The following is an 18,338-nucleotide window of genomic DNA, read 5'->3' as shown; positions in this document are numbered from 1 at the left end:
CAGGACTAAATGGGAAGCAAGTAACTACAGTACATGAAACAAAGCTAAAAGAAAACTCAAAGTCACTGGAAAAGATACCCCAGGCCGGTTGTGCTTAGATCAGAGGACAAGTCAGATCACGTTATCATTGACACACAGCGACCATCTCCGTAAACTCGTACGAAAAGGTTATGTGGCAGAAGGGTTTTCCATCTTGTTAGTGCTCATGTAAAACCTTGGAAAAATGTTTCGTAACTATCTTCCCCACATATACAGAGCAATTACTCCATCAAATGTGGAAGCACCTCGAGAGCAGCTAATAAGAGTTATCATACAGATAATGTAAAGTCATGGTACGCTATTCTACAAAAAAAATATCATTGGCCATGCTACAGATGTATTTACATCTCATATTTACTCTGCCAAGCACATATCTTTGCTCCCATTGTTTCTCTACCCTTTCCCTACTCCTATTTGTACAATTTGCACCTTTGTGCCCTCTACTTTCTGCCTGGTTGTACCTTCCTAAGGCTACGGCTGTACTTGGCCACCGGTGTTAGAAAGAACAAGTAGCACAGGTAAGAAAAAAAAGAATGAAATTAGCTTCACAGTTAGTTCTTTACAGCAGTCAGATGTGAACCCTGCTGGCCGTAGGAAAAAAATAGTCGACCATTGCCAGTGAGACCTGCTAACAAGAAATTAGTTAGACTAGCGCAGTTCAGTACATTGTGAGGCAAAGTTCTGTGTACACTACCGTAGAGGGAGTATTGTGCAGTTGCTTCGACGCGTGCTACTTCCGCTGATGACTGCATCCATTCCCACAACTTCTCTTGCCCCTCAAAGACGCAGTGTGAATCCTCGGTCTTTCCCCATCCATCGAGAAGGCATGCATGCCCCATGGGCAGATCAACACAACAACTGGAGTTGGTCATCTCAGATCACCCAGTATCTTTTCCTCGTCTACTTATAGACCTTGTTTTCTCTAACGTTTGTTTTGCTTGCCGGCTTGGATTTGAAGCTTTTGAGTCCTACGAGCAGATTAAAACACATACATAAAGAAACTCTTGTGGTTGAGTAACACTAAAACATGTATAATCAAGGATCAATACATTTTTACTGGCCAACTGTGCACTTTTAGACTTTTCTGCTTCTGCTGCCTCTTTTTGAGCTTTTTTCTTCTCAAGATCAGCTTGCTTGACATTCTCCTCGTGTGCTTTTCGAAACATTGTTACAAATGTCAACAGGGTAGACATAACTGCAAGATGATGATGACCATAGAGTAAAGGTGAGTCAGGGAGCAAGCAAACAAACAGAACATGTGTGCTTGGTGCTTAAAAGATCACAGATCAGAAATGTTTTAACCAGTCGTGTCCGCACAAAATAAACCGTATCATGATAAGTGTGTGGAGAATGCCCGGGCAGGAAAAAATCCATAAGAGATCTATCTTGAAAGGTATTCCAAGAATGTATAACGAGCACACAACCTCATTAATAAGTCACCTTGATCATTAAAAGTAGCCAATAAAACTGATCCTACCTTGTTCAAATGGGCAACGCACAGGGTCCTCGCCGAAATATTTGATCAGCTGATCAGCCTTTTTTCCCTGCAAAAAGAATGAAGCGAGAAAATCAAATACAAGAAGAATGTATGTCAACTAATCTTCCTAGAACCAAACAACAGAAACATACCACTTCAGAGAACAATAAAGACAATGACTGCACATCTGCTCCAGCATTGTCAGTGAACTCTTTCAGTTTCTACACAATCAAGTAAGACCAGTTTAGAACAAATGGCATTCATACGAACACAAATTCACATGATCAAAAGCAACCTGCTGGTATTAAAATAAGGTGCTAATTCAGTATCTAAGATGGATTTAGTGAACAGAACATCAGCAACTAAACTGCATGCGCACACAGAGTTGCCAATTAATATTTACAGAACCTTCAGGATAACTGGATCTGGGCACCACCCACCAACAGAGGAACCTGATGTATTGTATATCATATTTTAGATTTTGTTTGCCCTCTGCCTTTTTGTTTTTGTTTTTGCTTTGGACTTGTACTGTTGAAATTAATGCAAGCCGTCTGACTGTCTGAGCCCTCAAGCTAGGGGCAGGCATTAAACAAGCATATGAAAAGAAGACAGAGGTTCTGGCTTTTACCCAAATAGCTACGGACGAGGCGTTGCATAATCATGTTATTTTGTCCAAAAGAGGGTTGCTCCAAATGAAGGTTGTATTCGCTAGTAAGGCACTGTCCCATATTATATGCACACTACTATAAAACCTGAAATTCAAATGAGGGTGTGTTACCTCATGGAAAATTTCTGACACTGGACCATCACTTTCTGAAGCTTTAAATTCGTGCTCAACTTTTTCCAGCCCTTTACTGACTGCTTGCATTTCTTCTGCTAACATTTTCAGTTGTATCTGTTCAAAAGCATCAATTAGAAGGAAGCATGTACATCTTAACCATATTCCGTTCAAGAGCATCAGTTACAAGAAAGCATACATCTTAAACGAACACCATACTACATATGCTACATAACTGATAGGATGTTAAAAGAAAAACCCAAACCTTTGATGTAGCTTCTAAACTAACAAGATCCACATAGAAGTTCAAAAGATGTGGTGATTTTGCAGCAAGCACCTGACATTAAGATATTTTTCTGTTAGCGCGAATATAGAAGATAGATACGAATGTGGCAATGTGCAAATTCTTTAAGTTAATTATAGTTAATTAGAACCAGGACTATAAGCCACCAACTTCAGACACACAAATTGTAGATTGCTTTAGGATAAATAACTAAAACATTGTGCTAAGTAAATGGAGTTTGTATTTACTGTCATGTACAGTCAATTAAAATCAGCAACACATACATTCAGAAACGTGAAGGTCATGATGGGATTTGGTTAACCATTTAACTTTCAGATTCGAAACTACTGAACCATTTTCGGTAAAGGGATAATATAGGTTAACCATTAGGTTATTACGGTTTAAATGGTTAACCGCTGGTTATTAAGGGTCGAACCACTTTTAACATTATGTAACGATGGCAAATATCCACAAAGCTCGGCTTGCCAACTCGAACGCTAGGTGCAAGCCCAACAGTAAGTAAATGACAGTACTAAGAACAAAATGTACCGACATTAATTTGCAAAATATACACTTGAAAAAATAAATGGTAAATCCTTGCTCATATAACTGAGAAATCTAGTAGCACTCATTGTCAACTAAAACACACTTCTTAAATGTTACATTTGTTCCTTAGTGTAAAACGTTTTGGCAAACTTATGGAACGGAGGCACGTAGTACAAGATTACCAACTCAAACTAAATAATCTGACTCCATGAGCACATTTCTCTTGGTCATGGAACATGACGAGCTGATATAGAGAATTTTAGTAATATTTCGGTCATGAAATGCACATGGAGATACAAAGAATTTGAGTAGATAAAATTTAGTTTACATAGCACAAGTCATGAAATGCACATGGGCAACAAATGAAGTTGATTACTTGAAGTTAAAGAGCCCATGTTCAGTACTCAGTTACACAATCAGAACTTGATCTAAAAAATATCAGAAATCGGAGGACTAGTTATGTTGCAATGCAGGGACAATTGTAATGTTGTAATATTCCCAACAAAGAGAATGCTAACTTCAGACTTCAGAGAATGCTCAATTGCAAGGTACAGGTTTGGAAGAAAGAATTTTAAAGTCGGCCATGGACATCAAGAGCGGAAGTCCAGGATCATGAATTATAATCAAACAAAAGGCCTCTGATTCTCTCACGCTGACGCAAAAATTAAACAGCAGTTCCCATATGAAAATTCCATGACCTTCTAACCAAATATCAAGAGCGAGAAGGCCGCAGCCACCGGTGTCATCCAGGGTCCGGTAGGAGGACTTCAAGGTCGGAGAGGAGATGCAGGAGCACCAGGGCGCCGGGATGAGGGACGCCGGCACCAGGGCCTGCCGGTAAAGTTGCAGTTGGGGAAGCCGCTGGCGAGTCATCCAAGAGACAGGAGATGTGGGGTCAGTACATCAGTGAAAGGATGGAAGGGATGGTGGGCAAGCCGGCGGACAGAGATGGAACGGATGGAGAGAGGTCGACTCATCGGCAGTGAAGGCAGCGCTCGGGAGGCAGGAGGGTGCTCGTCGCTCGGGAGGCATAAGGCTTACGTGCAGGGTAACCCTGATCGAACCTAAAGGACCATATGCAGTTTAGGGCTGAACCATTTGATGGCCTATTGGGTTTTTTTAGGTACGGTTAACCTAACCATTGGATAAAGGGAACACAAATCGCAACGCTACTTGAAGGTGTCTTGAGACTATTGTAATCTGCTACTGGTTTATTATTTCAAGGTAGCCTGAAGTTGTCAAAGTTGCTCGATTTCTGAAACTGGTCTAACTTAGATAAACCTAAACTGATTACTGACAATCTTACATAGACATTGTTAATTACAATCTTGATAGAAGATCATAGCTTATTACTAAGTTTGCTGTATTTATCTTTGCTTACATCTAGGATTCTGATGAACCCAAAACCATAGTTTATCTAATCTCTACATCCACTTTGCAGCAAAGAAGCCACATAGCTACTCAGAACATATGCTGGTTGCCAGCCCAGGCAATTGCCATCTGATATTCCGTTGATTGATTATATCATGTGACCAGTAAGTTCCACCCCGAAATCAAATTTGACACTTCATGAACGATCCAGACCATGGACTATAATTTCCAATTACAAGTTACCTATTGGTGAAGGGTACTAACACACATATGAGAACTCACAGTAGAGGACAGAGAAGTGCATACCTTGCAGAGGTAGTGCATTAATGTCATCTTATTATTTGTTGCCCGGGTATCTGTAAGTTTTAGCAGACTATCCAACCGGAAGCCAACTGCAGCACCTGTAAACATTTATACAGATGTGAACCTGCCAAAGAATGGTATTTTTTTCTCCACATGTATTTCTATCCCCGATTAATGACTTCACTAGTCAGCAACAATGACTTAATATTAATGATCTCTGATTCAAACTACCCAGGAGGAATGCATCGAGTTACCAAAAAATTTAACATCAGGATACTTGATTAAGACATGAAATGAACTTTCTGATTCACCGTTGTTGCACTTAGAAGCTCAAGACAACATGCACGCATATTATTAGTGGTGTAACTTTCTTTGCATCATCTTAGCACAATACAATGCTAGCATATCATGCATTGTATTGTGCTAATTTCTACTCTTAAGAGAGTTGAATAAGGAACAGAACCTTAGAAGGATATAATACTAATAAACAAGCTAACATAAACAGGCTTACAAGTTACAACAACTCTACCGCTCATTCATACATAGGAAGAACAGTTCTTATTACCTCTAGCAGTTCCCATGTTCAATGTATTTCCAAGGAGGAGTATTCTCTTCATTATTTCCTTCAACTTGAGAGAACTTCGGATCTGATACCGAAGAATTTCACTTAGCACACAACAAACGAAGATCAAATCATATCACTATGCCGAACTCGCAACATACCTCATTACATGAAGAATCTATTGTTTTCAAACTTTTCCCAAGATCTGCAACTTGTGAACCAAACTGGATCTTGAAGGAAAACACTCGCAGTTTTGACTCCATTCGTGGGACTTTCATCAATTCGAGGAAGAACTGCAACAAGAATGCAATTGTTTAAACACTGATCTACTCAAACAGGTAGCATGAACTGTTGAGTATAACTCCTAATGCCATTTTATGTAAAATTGGGCCCAACAAGCTCACATACATATCCAACCTAGCTATTTTAAATTCCCGGGGTAACGATGATCAATCTAAGGAATAGATATAACGGTCTGAGTCTTTCGACAAGTGGGTTCAACTCTGAGTCCTTGACTATTATTGCTGTGCTTTGATGTTAGATTTTGCAATTATCAATTATGTTAATTATCGCGATTATCAATTGTGTTAAATTATCGCAACTATCAATTAAGACAAACTAATAGTATGAGGTTGATGTGGTTTTAAGTTTTCAAGAAGTTTGGAGCATATAAATTCCTCAAACGCAACACATTAGTAATTTTTTGATGGTAGTATTAAGTAGCTCACAAAATAAAAACATCATAGATCGTAGATAGCCATTACCAGTTCACATTTTCCCAGAAGCTCCTTGTCTCCAGTATAGTTCTGACAAGAAAAATGGAAGGTGATGCTGTGTTAATATGACGTCACAAAGGATGCAAAGCAACATTTCACTAATATGCACCTTAAGAAGTTCCATTTCCTCTTTTGTTGGACAGAACTTTATGAGATTCTCCACTTGATCAACATCCAAGGTAGATTGATCCAGTGCCAGGGCCGCATTCTGTTGAACATTTAGTGATCACAATCTTACCATGTCATAATTAACATTATATTTGGTTTTATTGCTCAAATTCTTACCACCAAATCTGGCAGCGGCATTTTCACTTTGGTCAGCATGATCTCTGTGTTGTTTGCCCTCCTCAACTCAATCTATTCATATAAGCTACCAGGTTAGATGAATGCTTACAAAGAGATGTCACATAGGGAAATTAGTTCTTTCTCAAAACTGTACTGTAGCATTAATTATGCTAAAGGTTTAAGTAACAATGTAGCAATCATACGAGATTAAAAAACCAAGCAAAAAAAAGACTTCGCACTAGAATATCTATTAATTGTAAACAAGTAAAATTACAAGGCATCTAATTCAGTGGCAGCAATTGCATCATAATGCATCTTCACTTTGCCTGCTAATATTAACAGGACACAAATGCTAAAATGAGTACTCCCTCCGTCCCAAAATGTAAGGCGTCTAAGGATTAGTCAAAAGTCAACGTTTTTTTAAGTTTGACCAAGTTTATACACAAAAATATAAACATTTACAGTACTGAATCAACATGAATAGATTCACCATAAAACATATTTTCTTAATATGTCCATTCGATATTGTACATGTAAATATATTTTTCTAAATATTTGGTCAAAGTTAGTAACGTTTGACTTTTGACCAGTCCTTAGACGCCTTACATTTTGGGACGGAGGGAGTAAAATTTAATACTGCAAACTTCATTCCAAAATCTTAGCATTTTACTTACCAGCTGAACTTTCTCTGGCTTTGATCCAAGAGATTTTCTCCGGTCAGTTTTGGAGGTGTTATCGGACTTTGGTACGACTGCTGGAAAAAGGCTCTCCAGTTCTGATAAATCGAAATCTGATACACTGCAGAAAACAGCTCCCCAATATTAAGGTAAAAAATATCAAATGGTGTCAATCGTATGAATGTGATGTGATCATGGCGTATAGCTCTAAAATTTATCGAACAATTGCTTTGTTTCAAAAGTTGATGCTACCATCGTGAACTGTATAAAAGTCTGGATCAACCTCATAACGATTACATCATTGAAATGGCAAAGTGGACAGCATTAAAACTAAGAAGTCTGGATCAACGTCAGAAAGATTACATCATTGAAATGGCAAACATTGTAGTTAGCATTAAAACTAAGATGAAATAATACTATGTGCAATCAAGAGGACAGAAATTTTTACCTCAGTGGGTCATCATATCTCTGCAATTCCTCCCAGAGACTACCTTGCACAGCCCTTGTCACTTTCACCCAATGCAGTGGCTTTAATGTTGATTTGCGTGCAGCTGAAGCCCCAAAACCTGATGCTGGAGTGCGTACAGCCCCGCCGCGCCCTCTACCCAAGGAGTTCGATAATAAACTACTAGGATTGCCTCCTGGTGGTGGTGGTGCACCTGGTGCTCTAGGAGGAGGTGGTGCACGGCCACCTGGAGGAGGAGGTGGAGGAGGGCCACCAAGCCTTCCCCCAGGTGCAGGTGGTGGTGGAGGTGCTCTCCCGCCACCTCCAGGTGGAGGCGGGGGAGGTGGAGCTCCTGGTCGGCCTGGCGGAGGCGGGGGAGGTGGGGCTCCTGGTCGGCCCGGAGGAGGTGGGGGAGGTGGAGCTCCTGGTCGGCCTGGAGGAGGTGGGGGAGGTGGAGCACTTGGACGGCCACCTGGAGGGGGTGGGGGAGGTGGAGGGCCAGGACGTGCACCTGGAGGGGGTGGTGGAGGTGGAGGTCCAGGACGTGCACCAGGAGGAGGGGGCGGGGGAGGTGGTGCTCCTGAACGGGTCATTGGTGGTGGTGGTGGTGGCGGAGGTGGAGGTCCAGGACGTGCACCAGGAGGAGGGGGCGGGGGAGGTGGTGCTCCTGAACGAGTCATTGGTGGTGGTGGCGGAGGTGGAGGTCCAGGACGTGCACCAGGAGGAGGGGGCGGGGGAGGTGGTGCTCCTGAACGGGTCATTGGTGGTGGTGGAGGAGGAGGAGGAGCAGTAGAAAGTGCCCTAGGAGGAGGCGGTGGTGGTGGAGGTGGAGCACCAGAACGTGTCACTGGAAGTGGGGGAGGTGGCGGTGGAGGAGGAGCAGTAGAGCGTGCCATTGGTGGTGGAGGTGGTGGAGGAGGAGGAGCACCTGAACGTGTTATGAATGATTGAACTGGAGGAGGTGGAGGTGGTGGTGGTGGTGGAATGTTTCCACGGGCACTGGGCGGAGGTGGAGGGGAAGGGGGAGGTGCAAAGTTCTGTGATTGTGCTCCAAAAGACATAGGTGGAGGTGGAGGTGGAGGTGGAGGTGGAGGGGGAGGGGGAGGTATGTTTGACAAGCCTACTGAAGCCAGAGGAGGAGGTGGTGGAGGTGGAGGTGGAGGTGGTGATAGGTGCTTCGTAGCTGAACTTGAAGACGCATAGAATGGAGGGGGCGGTGGTGGAGGTGGAGGTGATAGTTGCTTCGTAGATGAACTTGAAGAAGCATAGAATGGAGGTGGCGGTGGTGGAGGTGGAGGTGGAGGAGGAGCTGTAGCTTCGACTCTTGGTGCAGCTTGTGCACCTGACAACAACGGCCGTCGTGAAGGAAATCGAGGAGACAGTGTTCCATCTTGTGTTAAGTGATTGCCATACAGCTTTCCAGGTAGTACTAGAGGTGCGCCTTTCACAGTATTGACTTTGAAATCTGTAGACATGGAACGGATAGCTAGTGCAGCTGGAGAACTGTCATATCTGGATGGAGGGTGAGATGGCCTATGCACAGAGGCAGTTTCAGATTCCTTCTTGGGTGAGACCCATCTACGTATTGTTTTTGGTTTGGATGGCTTTGATTGTTCTTCCAGTTGCCCGTTATGCCCAACCATTGCTTCCAATAACACTGGCTCAGGTGCATTACCTACTGGTACCTTCTTTGACACCGAGGAAAATGATTTATCTGGTGCTTGCCTTTGGACATCACTTATCTTTGGGCTATTATTATCTCTAGCTTCTATTTTACTTTGAGGAAGAGCTATGCCCAAATCCCATCTGCCACCACCCTCTTCTCGCTTGGCTTTCATTTGCGTTGCTATTTCATTAGCTGGTAACACAACAATACTATCCTGCAGACTGATCTTTGCAGGTATGGTATCTCCAAGATCAGATTTCAATTTACTTTGATCCAACCTTCTATCAGCTGTATCAGCAACCTTAACCTTTTCTACCTCGTAATTGTTGTTATCTCCTGAGTCCATATTCTCAATAGCAGTTCTTTCTATCTTTGAAATAATAACACCCTCTTCCTTGACAACATTCTTTACCTCCTGCGTTACATTTCCATTATCAACTACTGTTTTCTCTTCATAGATCAGTAGCTCACTGTCCACAGTTACTGTGTTTTCAGTAATAATCTTGATGTCACCATTCTGGTGCCTTTCATTTGGCAATGTCCTCAAGTGGGTATCCTCATCCATGCTAGATAATGTTCTAGGAGGACTGAAAGCATTATAGTCCAAATCACTGTATCTCGATAGTTTTGTGGATTCGCCTGGGTGACACTGAACTTCGTCACTGCAACTTGGATCAGTTGCAGTAACTAAGGTTTGTGCAATTACACCTTTTGTATCCTCCTGACAGTTAGATCCAAACTTGCGCCCTTCTGAACCTATAGAAGCAGCAACCACCTGTATGTCCTGCACAGCATGGTCCTCTTGGTCACTTTCCTTGCTTAACTTCGACTTCTCGAGAACCTTGCATGCCTTCTGTAAACCTCCATGATTTTCCAAACTTGGAACAGGTGCAGTTGGCCCTTTGTTGTTCATGCTACCTGAATGCTCGGAGATAATAATCTTCACATCCTCATCAGTCTGATGATTCTCTATGGTGCTGTTTCCCTCACTTGCGTCACCATCCAATTCTGTGTTGCCATCTTCTAATGAAATTCTTCCGTCAGTTGATTGAGTTTCTGAATCCTTTCTAGCATCATGCCAATCCTCCTCTGCTTCATAAAACTCATCTCCTGTATCTACTGAAGCAACATCAGTCTCATCTCCATCATCACCTGCCTCTTCTACTGCAGCAGCAGGCTTGAAGGAATCAGGGTCCGAAAAGAGTACCTGGATCAGAATTGCAGCTCTATTCTTAGATTTCACAACGCAAGAGAAAGATACAAAAGAGAGTAGAAGAAGGGCAGGCAGGTGAATTTAGTACCTCTGCTCGGAAGTCCCTCGGGAACTGATTATTCACATTCCAAGCAGCATCGATATCATCACGGTTCAGCCCAAGGACATTTGATTGAACGAATGCAGTATTGAACATGACACGGAACATTGTTTCCTCACGATCGAAGTTACTGCTAATGTGGATGCATTCAAGAACCACATCGCCCTGAACACGGCAAAAGGCACTAAGCTTCACCGGAACTTCGGCCTGCATTGCAACCATCAGTCAGAGTAGAGTTTGGATGGTGATAAACATTTTAACAGGTTCGAAGTAATCACTACCTGCCCATAACGCCGGAGATGTTTCTTGGTCTTTGGCACCTCAAAAAGAACCTTTGCACTCTTGTTACCAGGACTAGAGTCTTGCCCATGTATACGCAAATACGGCCTACAGCCCCCATCAGAATCGAATCTAGGCGTGGTGTGGAGAACTAGTGAATCCAAGATTAGAGGCCGGCTAACCGGAGGCCATTCTGAACCACTTCCGTGTCTTGTTACATAGTGTAAATATCTAAGATGAGAAGGCTGAGGATTCAACTTAAGGAACTGCTGTATAAAGTCCCTGCGCGCCTGCTTGTAGACCATCTCTAGAGTCTTCTGCTCGCCAGCGTATGTCTTCCGGTACAGAAGCAGTCCGGCCAACATGAACGCAAGCACTGGCCACCCCCCTCTTTCGCAGTGCATTAGAAGCATGTTCTGCTGCCCTTCCACCGACAGCCAGTTCTCGCACGACTTCAAGAAATGATGGATCATCTCGAGCTGGAGGAGCGGGCACCCTTCGTACTGCTGCGGGTAGTCCATGACCGTCATGTCATACTCGGACAGTATATCTGAAATCCGGCTCCTCTTGTCCCCAGACCAGAAATTGGAGACCATGAACGACGCATCGGGAAAATAGTCCTGCAACTGCGCCACAACGCCACTCAGGTAATCCCTGTACTCGTCCTCGCCCAGGGCTTCCGCTGAGAAGCAACAGTCGAACACTGGAAACATATACGCATCGAGATTAGCTAGCAAGATGGCATGCTCAGATTTGCAGCATTCAACTAGTACTAGAAAAATGGAGAACACATATCTAGTGCTGGTAAGCTAGCAGGATCCTAGTTTCCACACTGCGTATGCACTTAAATCCGCCGCATTGCCAGATAAAACCAAGTATCGCAATGACATGGTTCCAATAGATAAGTAAGAACTTCATCATAATTTATAACTAGGTAGGTTTGAAGTAAGCAACAATTGAAATGTGGGCATGATACAGGCGGTAGAAGATCATTGCATGTTTGTGCCAAATGCAAGTAAATCCAAGAGCTTCCCCGAGTGCAAACATCCAAGTAAAGCAGCACAGAAATCGAGAGTGGACGAACACGGCCGATTCAAGTCAAATGCAGGTAAATCGAAGTCCCGTGCGCACACTCGGAACCCAGAACTAGGCTAAATTCAAGGGCTACCAAATCTAGCCCAGTACGCTCCCCGAACGCACTGGATTCCAGCTAGCTAGCTCGAAGTAAACCTCCTCGAAAACGGGAAAACAGCAGTCGCCGCAAAATCCGAAACCCCCGAAACCAAACCAGCACGAAACCCGGAAATCCTCGCCGGAGAAGGCGGCTCCCCGGCGAACCCCGCACCCCGCGGAAGCGACTGTACCCAGGGACGCGGGCATTATACCGTAGACCCGCTCGGAGATCTCGAGCAGCCGATCCGGCGTCTTCTTCAGGAAGAACTTGCGGAACAGCGCCATCCTCCTCTTCCTCCTCCTCCGCTCCCTTGGGCGCCGCCTCCGCTTCTCCGGCGCCCGCCGCCGCGGACGGTGAGCTGCTGCGACGGCTGACGCGGCCACCGATCGGGTCCGATCGGGGCGCCAAAGGCATGGGGGCCGCCCTCCCCGCCGCCGCCGGCGAGTGGGCGTCGCCGCCGCGCCGCGCCCCGCGCGAGAGATCTCCTCCCGCGCCTAGGGTTCCGCGCCGTCAGCGAGCTCGCGGTGGTGGTGGTGGGAGGCGGCGTGGGATTGGGACTCCTCTCCCTCTGCTGCGGGCTGCTGCTTCGCCTCTCGCTGTTTAAACTCTACTTTAATTTTTTTTTTCCGTTCCCCTTCCTTCCTTCACCGCTGCTAAGCTTTCCTCTCTCTCTCTCTCTCGCCGCAGCAGCTAGGAGTTACCGCTGCTGCTAATTGCTTCCCCAGTTTTTACTGCTACGACTTGGGCGTCTTTTCTTTTTCCGTTTTATTTTTTTGACTGACCGGATGTTCCCGTGCCAGCTGTGAAGGCTGTGTGCTCGGCTTGCGCGACGCTGGCCCGTTGGAGCCTCTCTGATTGGTCCGTGGGGCCAGCTGTGGTGGGCCCGGTTGTCAGGGAGTGGAAGAGGATATGGTAGGCTTGGACTGGCGTGCGGATGCGGAGAGGATTGGGCCTCGGTGGCTGTGCCAGTACGGACGTCTCCGGATTTTCCTTCTCCTTCCTTCCGTTGCAGGCGAGGCGCCGGGACGGATCTCGCGGATTTTTTTACTGCGGCTCTCCCCTAATTTCCGGGGAAGGTTTGGCGTGTGTGAGGAGGAGATCATTAACATGAACGTGGTTGCTATTTTTGGGATTGGAAGGAGTGATCATGTGCTGTTTGGTCAAATTGTGTTGCTACCACATTTGGGAGCAAACTATTTTACTGCCATTTGAACTCAAGCTAATCAGGCTTTTTCAGGAAATTTTGGACTAGTTTTCCCATGGAGAATAACAAGATTTTTTTTTTGGACTAGCGGCTATATTTGTAGGGAGTACCGGAGTATGTGTTAGTACCATATCGAGACGACACCCTAGACAACATTTGAAAGAAAAAAAAGCGGTTTCACTTACCTCTAACCTCAATAATAGAGGCGTGAGCCCTGCCAATTCGAGCTCGCAGAACACGAATCCGCCACTTCAGAGGCGCATCGAACCTCGATTTGTTGACCGCTGGACCAATCCAGACGGGGACGCAGTCTTCTCCGGCATGGTGGTGTGTGGGGAGCTCTCCATCCTTCACCCGGGGCGCCACGGAAGAAGCACGGAACGAGGATGTATGGAACATGCCGATTCGGTGTAGAATGGCGGCCGCAACAATTAGAGGGGTGGCGTAGGAGGGGCAACAGGCGGTAAGAGGTAAGGGTTGCAGTTGGCTCTCCCAGAGGAGCGCGGCGGTCAAGAATTGTCGAGCGGCAATCGGCATGGAGGGGATAGGAGGAGAACCGACGGGGCGGTAGATCCGCAGCCGCGTGTTTTAAATCGTCTTTCAAATTAATATCTTCCAAAATTATCTGTCCAAATTAATTATTATTGGCTAAAGTTTCAAATGATTAGTAGTGAAGAGGTGATGATAATCCACAACTAAATGTTTACCATTTAATCTTCACCAACAAAAAATATGCGTTAAATAAATCATCGGCATTTTTTTAACAAGGGAAAGTCTCCAAAGGATATAGAAAGTGCATTTATTTTTATCGGTGGGATTATAAATTACAGAGAGGATATCAAAGAATACGTAAATTATAACAGCAAGACCCTCACAATTTTGCTATTCTCCACGGGAAAATGTTTGGAGCTCTAGAACACGGCCACCCGCACCACCATCACGGACTACGGCACTTGGGTGGAGAAAGCGGAGGTTGGCGCATCGAAACTGGTGAAGGGCCTCCCTTTTGGATCGACGACGAAGGAGAGATAGCGGCACGAATGAGCCAGTGCTAGAGCTCGGAACGTCTCCAGATTTTCGGTCTCCTTCCATTGTAGGCGATGGGATGGATCTTGCGAGTTTAGCCGATTATTTACTGCGACTCCCCCCATAAGTTCCGGTGGAAGGTTCGTGTGCCGAGAGTGCAGAGAGTGAGAAGGAGGTTACTCTCATAAACATGGCTGGCATTTTTGGGAGGACTGGTCATATTATTTTACTACAGTACCATATTTGGGACCGACTATTACACTAACATTTGTACCCAAGCTATTTGAGCTGAGAGTGGGTCAGTCCGGGCCACCTTTTTTGAGTAAATTTCTAGTCAGGTTAGGTGGTTAGTATGAATTTTTAGGAAAAACGGTTATACGCACAAATAGTTTCACTAATAATGCAATAAAAAGCCGTATGCATCGAATGACGCAGAGGCTAGGGCTTCTTCATTTCGAAAAACATGCACAAAGCATTTCTGCACCAAGCAGCATATGCTTTCGATTTTTGAAATGTGTTTGAACACATTTGGAAATGTGTACAATTTTCGACAAAAATAGCCGCATGTACATCTCAATGTTCTATATGCTTGTGAAGTTGCGGTTCACGGAAAACTGAATTGTATTATGACATACTTACTTCGTTCTGAAATAGTCTACACTTTAGCTATAAAATTTATTCTAAAATAATCGATATTTTAGCTTTTAGTCAACAACAACACTGAAAACAAAGGGTTTTGTTATTTCTGTTGGACATTGTTTGTTCCGATGTTGCTTAGATTGATTGTTCACAAATTTAAGAAGTACAAATAAATGCAACACTAGTTTGTCTTACATTTTCTAAAATATAGACTATATCAGAACGGAGAGAGTATGTAAAAAGGATAAACTTCGGTGCTAAAAATAGCTATTCATGATATATTTCTGTAACATCCCAAGTTTTCAATAAAGAAAGAAAGAGAGTTTCCAAAATGCAAAGTTTAGAACCAAAAAAACTTTTTATCTCCATATAGTGCTATGCATATACCTCACCCTTTTATATTTGTGTTAGTGTGCATTTGCCATGATGATTGCTTGTGTGATTGCAAGTGTGCTAAAACCCTAATCAATGATCTCTTGATCACCCAAATAGAAGGAAAAAGAAAAGAGAAAATAAAATGAGAAAAGCCAAACCACACTCACATTTGGTTTATGCCCTTTTTGCAAATCCTTAACCTAGACCATTTTGGCTTGCACCATTGGTTGTAAATGGTTACTAAACACTTATTAGCACTTATGAAATCAAAGAAACTCAATTTGAATCAAATTTGAAATCAAGAACCAACTCACATACACTAATGTCAATTTGGCAAAAGTTAGTCTGATGCCCTCTCTGAGCCCTATTATTTAGAGCTTTCTAAACTACACCTTGCCAACTCTTTGCACCTCATGCAAGACAACATCAAGGTGAACAACTTTGCTCAAGAACTCATCTGCAAACTTGTGGTGACCCAGCGTACCACTGCATGGTGTAGTACACAAGTCGTTGACATAACACAAGTGAAACACCGTTCCACTCATATTACATCTCTCGTAGTGGTACAACGAAACATATGCGAGTCCAAGGTATGTCTATAGAAGTACACACGAGCTGTTTACATAAGATCCACACAGCCTCCTACTTTACAGTGAGGTAAAACTTGAAATAAAGCTCCAGAAGAACGACTCGTAGTCTATCTTATTGCTAACTCAAGTTTAAGAGCTACTTGGCTTCCTATAGAAATCTAGCTACTTAGGTGCTAGGATTAGGGAAAGATTCCCTTCTATTACTAGTCTAGGTTTCCATTATAGCTGATGTAGAAGTTGACTCCATTAACTTCTTTGATTGGATTCTTCATCTTGTTGCAGTTGACTCCTCTGTCTTCGAGTTCCACGGTAGTTTCTCCTTCGATGCCTTGATCTAAGAAGGGGTTCAAATGGGATAGAATGAGTACGAGCGTACTCAAGCAAGTTCATATTAGGAAATAGGTGTATCATGCACTAGCTACAGCCATAGACCGTAAAGTCATAGGCCAATGCAAGTTTTCATAAACATTTCTTCAAAAGGTTTATTTTATTCGAAAACTATGCCCGTCGGTCTTCACGAGTTGACTAGAACTTCATGGAGTTCCTTTCCTGCCGCGTTCGCAGCTCCCTTCCCGAACAGTGGAATGACAATCACAATTCTTGATACCCTCTGCAGAGGTGCGTTACTTTACCCCACAAGAGATCTTAACCATGTTGCCGGCCGAGAGTATGTCCTCGTCCACACTTCCTTTGGTGTGAGGCCCAGTATAAGATCCAAGCCAATCACTGCCTTCTCCGCGACCCTGCAAACCCACCCTTTTGTCCAACCGTACACCTCCAGTAGACTTCTCCCGATAGAGAGTGGATTTGGTGATCAGAGGGGTACGTGAGCACGGTCTAGTCACCGTTGGATCAACTTTGAGATTCCTTTTATGCTTCACGGCGATCACACGGCGTGAATACATCTTCTGCCTGTTGTCCCGGGGACCACGTGGGCTGAGTAGTTCCATCGTCAGAGCTTTACCCTGAATCGAGCAGGAACATGATGCGATGCTTTCACTGGCAGAGAGAGTGGAATTTTGCAAGATTCTAATCGGAGCGGAAACATCCACATACCTCGCTGTATTCTAGACAGTAACCGTCTATGATACACATCTATGTCACCAGTAGATGGCCCTAAAGACAACTAATAAGAATTTAGCGCTAGTAAGGCTCCATGAAAAAACTAATACTCCGTACCAGAAAAAAGATGCTTAGCGAGTCAGTTCCTGCAAAAATTGGCGATGGCAAGAAGCTACAGCGGCAAAGCATTTCCGGCGGAAGATAAGCAGAAAGATACAATAGCAGAAAACGGATCAATCAAAATTTCTTACATGCTGCCATAACAAATAGTAAAATGTTCATACAATGAAACAACGGAAAAAAATGCATCTGGAAAATCTAAAAAAACAAAAACAAAAAACGCATCTAAAAATGCATCTGGAAGAGCAGAGGCCTTCATCCTCAACCATGCAACGCGAGACCTCCCCTCAACCACGGGAAGAGGAGTTATGCTGGGGACCATGGGAGCGAGGCCCCATAATCTCGTGGTGGGGCGAGGCCCTTCCCGACGACGCAAGGTGAGAAGGGGATCGTCGGCGAGACCGACGGCAAGGCGAAGGCCCTTCCATTGCCGACAGGCGACGACGCAAGGTGAGGAGGGGATCATCGGCGCGCCCGACGATGAGGCGACGGCCCTTCCCTTTCCGACGGGCGACGGCGTAGGCGGAGGTGGCGGCCGGCAGCGGCGCACTCGCGGAGGTGGCGGCTGGTAGCGGCGCAGCGCTCGCAGAGGTGGTGACCGGGGGCGCAGCGCTTGCGGAGGTGGCGGCTGGCGGCGACGCGCTCACGGAGGTGGCGACCGGCGGCGCCGCGCTCGTGCTGGGGGCTGTGCCGGTAGTACTCTTGAGATGGAAGATGAGAAAAACTCGTGGAGAAGGTAAGGATCCGTAGCGGTGGGCTCCAACCCACTGTCTCCACACAGGGGAGATAAGCTAGCTGGGGATCTGATGATGTGTTGGATTGAACGAAAGAAAAAGGGGCACCGGTTAATATAAATATTGGGCTTTGGGATATGGTCAAAGCTGCAGTATTCTGCCTCTATACATCATCTCACGGAGACACAAACGCCGTTGGACACATGTCAATCATTCACCGCGTGCTCACGTACCCCTCTGATTACCAGGATTCATCCGTCTCCCGATAATACGGCTTTACTCATGGTGTACTCCGGACAATCCATCATAGATCGTAGAGCTTATCATCACTAATGGATGGGGATTTAAAAGGCTATCCCAACCTAATGCGGCAAGGTCCTCCAACACCACACCGGCTCTCCGATCCGTTGGCGTGCGTAAGGGAAAAGATACAACTGACTTCCCCGAGCCATTATAGATCTTATGGATAACGCGATATGTACGGCGCTAGAATCACTCGGATCGGCATTGGTACTTAGTCCTAGATGAGTAGTACCCATGCAATGGAACCTCCACCATATCAACACATACCATGGTTCCATTGCCCACCACATAGTCATATTCATAATTGTAAA

General features: G+C 44.7%; 1 protein-coding gene across 1 annotated transcript; it reads right to left on the bottom strand.

The window, feature by feature from the left end:
• Positions 1 to 610: 610 nt before the first annotated feature.
• Positions 611 to 12,324, bottom strand: LOC124675523 (formin-like protein 5). The gene is made up of 18 exons (XM_047211602.1): positions 12,186 to 12,324; positions 10,803 to 11,503; positions 10,510 to 10,728; positions 7,546 to 10,415; positions 7,095 to 7,218; positions 6,421 to 6,492; positions 6,245 to 6,343; positions 6,124 to 6,165; positions 5,521 to 5,652; positions 5,363 to 5,444; positions 4,801 to 4,895; positions 2,560 to 2,631; positions 2,295 to 2,411; positions 1,669 to 1,737; positions 1,517 to 1,583; positions 1,089 to 1,234; positions 734 to 1,007; positions 611 to 664 (listed from the first exon to the last, which is right to left on the bottom strand). Exons 1-17 carry the CDS (start codon positions 12,256 to 12,258, stop codon positions 918 to 920), a joined length of 5,070 nt encoding a protein of 1,689 aa, XP_047067558.1. The 5' UTR covers positions 12,259 to 12,324; the 3' UTR covers positions 611 to 664; positions 734 to 917.
• Positions 12,325 to 18,338: the final 6,014 nt, after the last annotated feature.

Source organism: Lolium rigidum, chromosome 7, assembly GCF_022539505.1.
Source record: "Lolium rigidum isolate FL_2022 chromosome 7, APGP_CSIRO_Lrig_0.1, whole genome shotgun sequence".
In the NCBI taxonomy this organism is placed as follows: Eukaryota; Viridiplantae; Streptophyta; class Magnoliopsida; order Poales; family Poaceae; genus Lolium; species Lolium rigidum.
The sequence above is the reverse complement of the archived record's forward strand: the minus strand, read 5'-3'. Positions and strand labels throughout refer to the sequence as shown.

Coding starts and splice junctions, on each gene's coding strand:
- LOC124675523 (XM_047211602.1), bottom strand. CDS start 12,258: ATGGCGCTGTTCCGCAAGTTCTTCCTGAAGAAGACGCCGGATCGGCTG. Junction 6,493..7,094: donor AGCCAGAGAAAGTTCAGCTG/GTAAGTAAAATG, acceptor TTATATGAATAG/ATTGAGTTGAGGAGGGCAAA. Junction 2,412..2,559: donor GTTTAGAAGCTACATCAAAG/GTTTGGGTTTTT, acceptor GCTTTTGAACAG/ATACAACTGAAAATGTTAGC.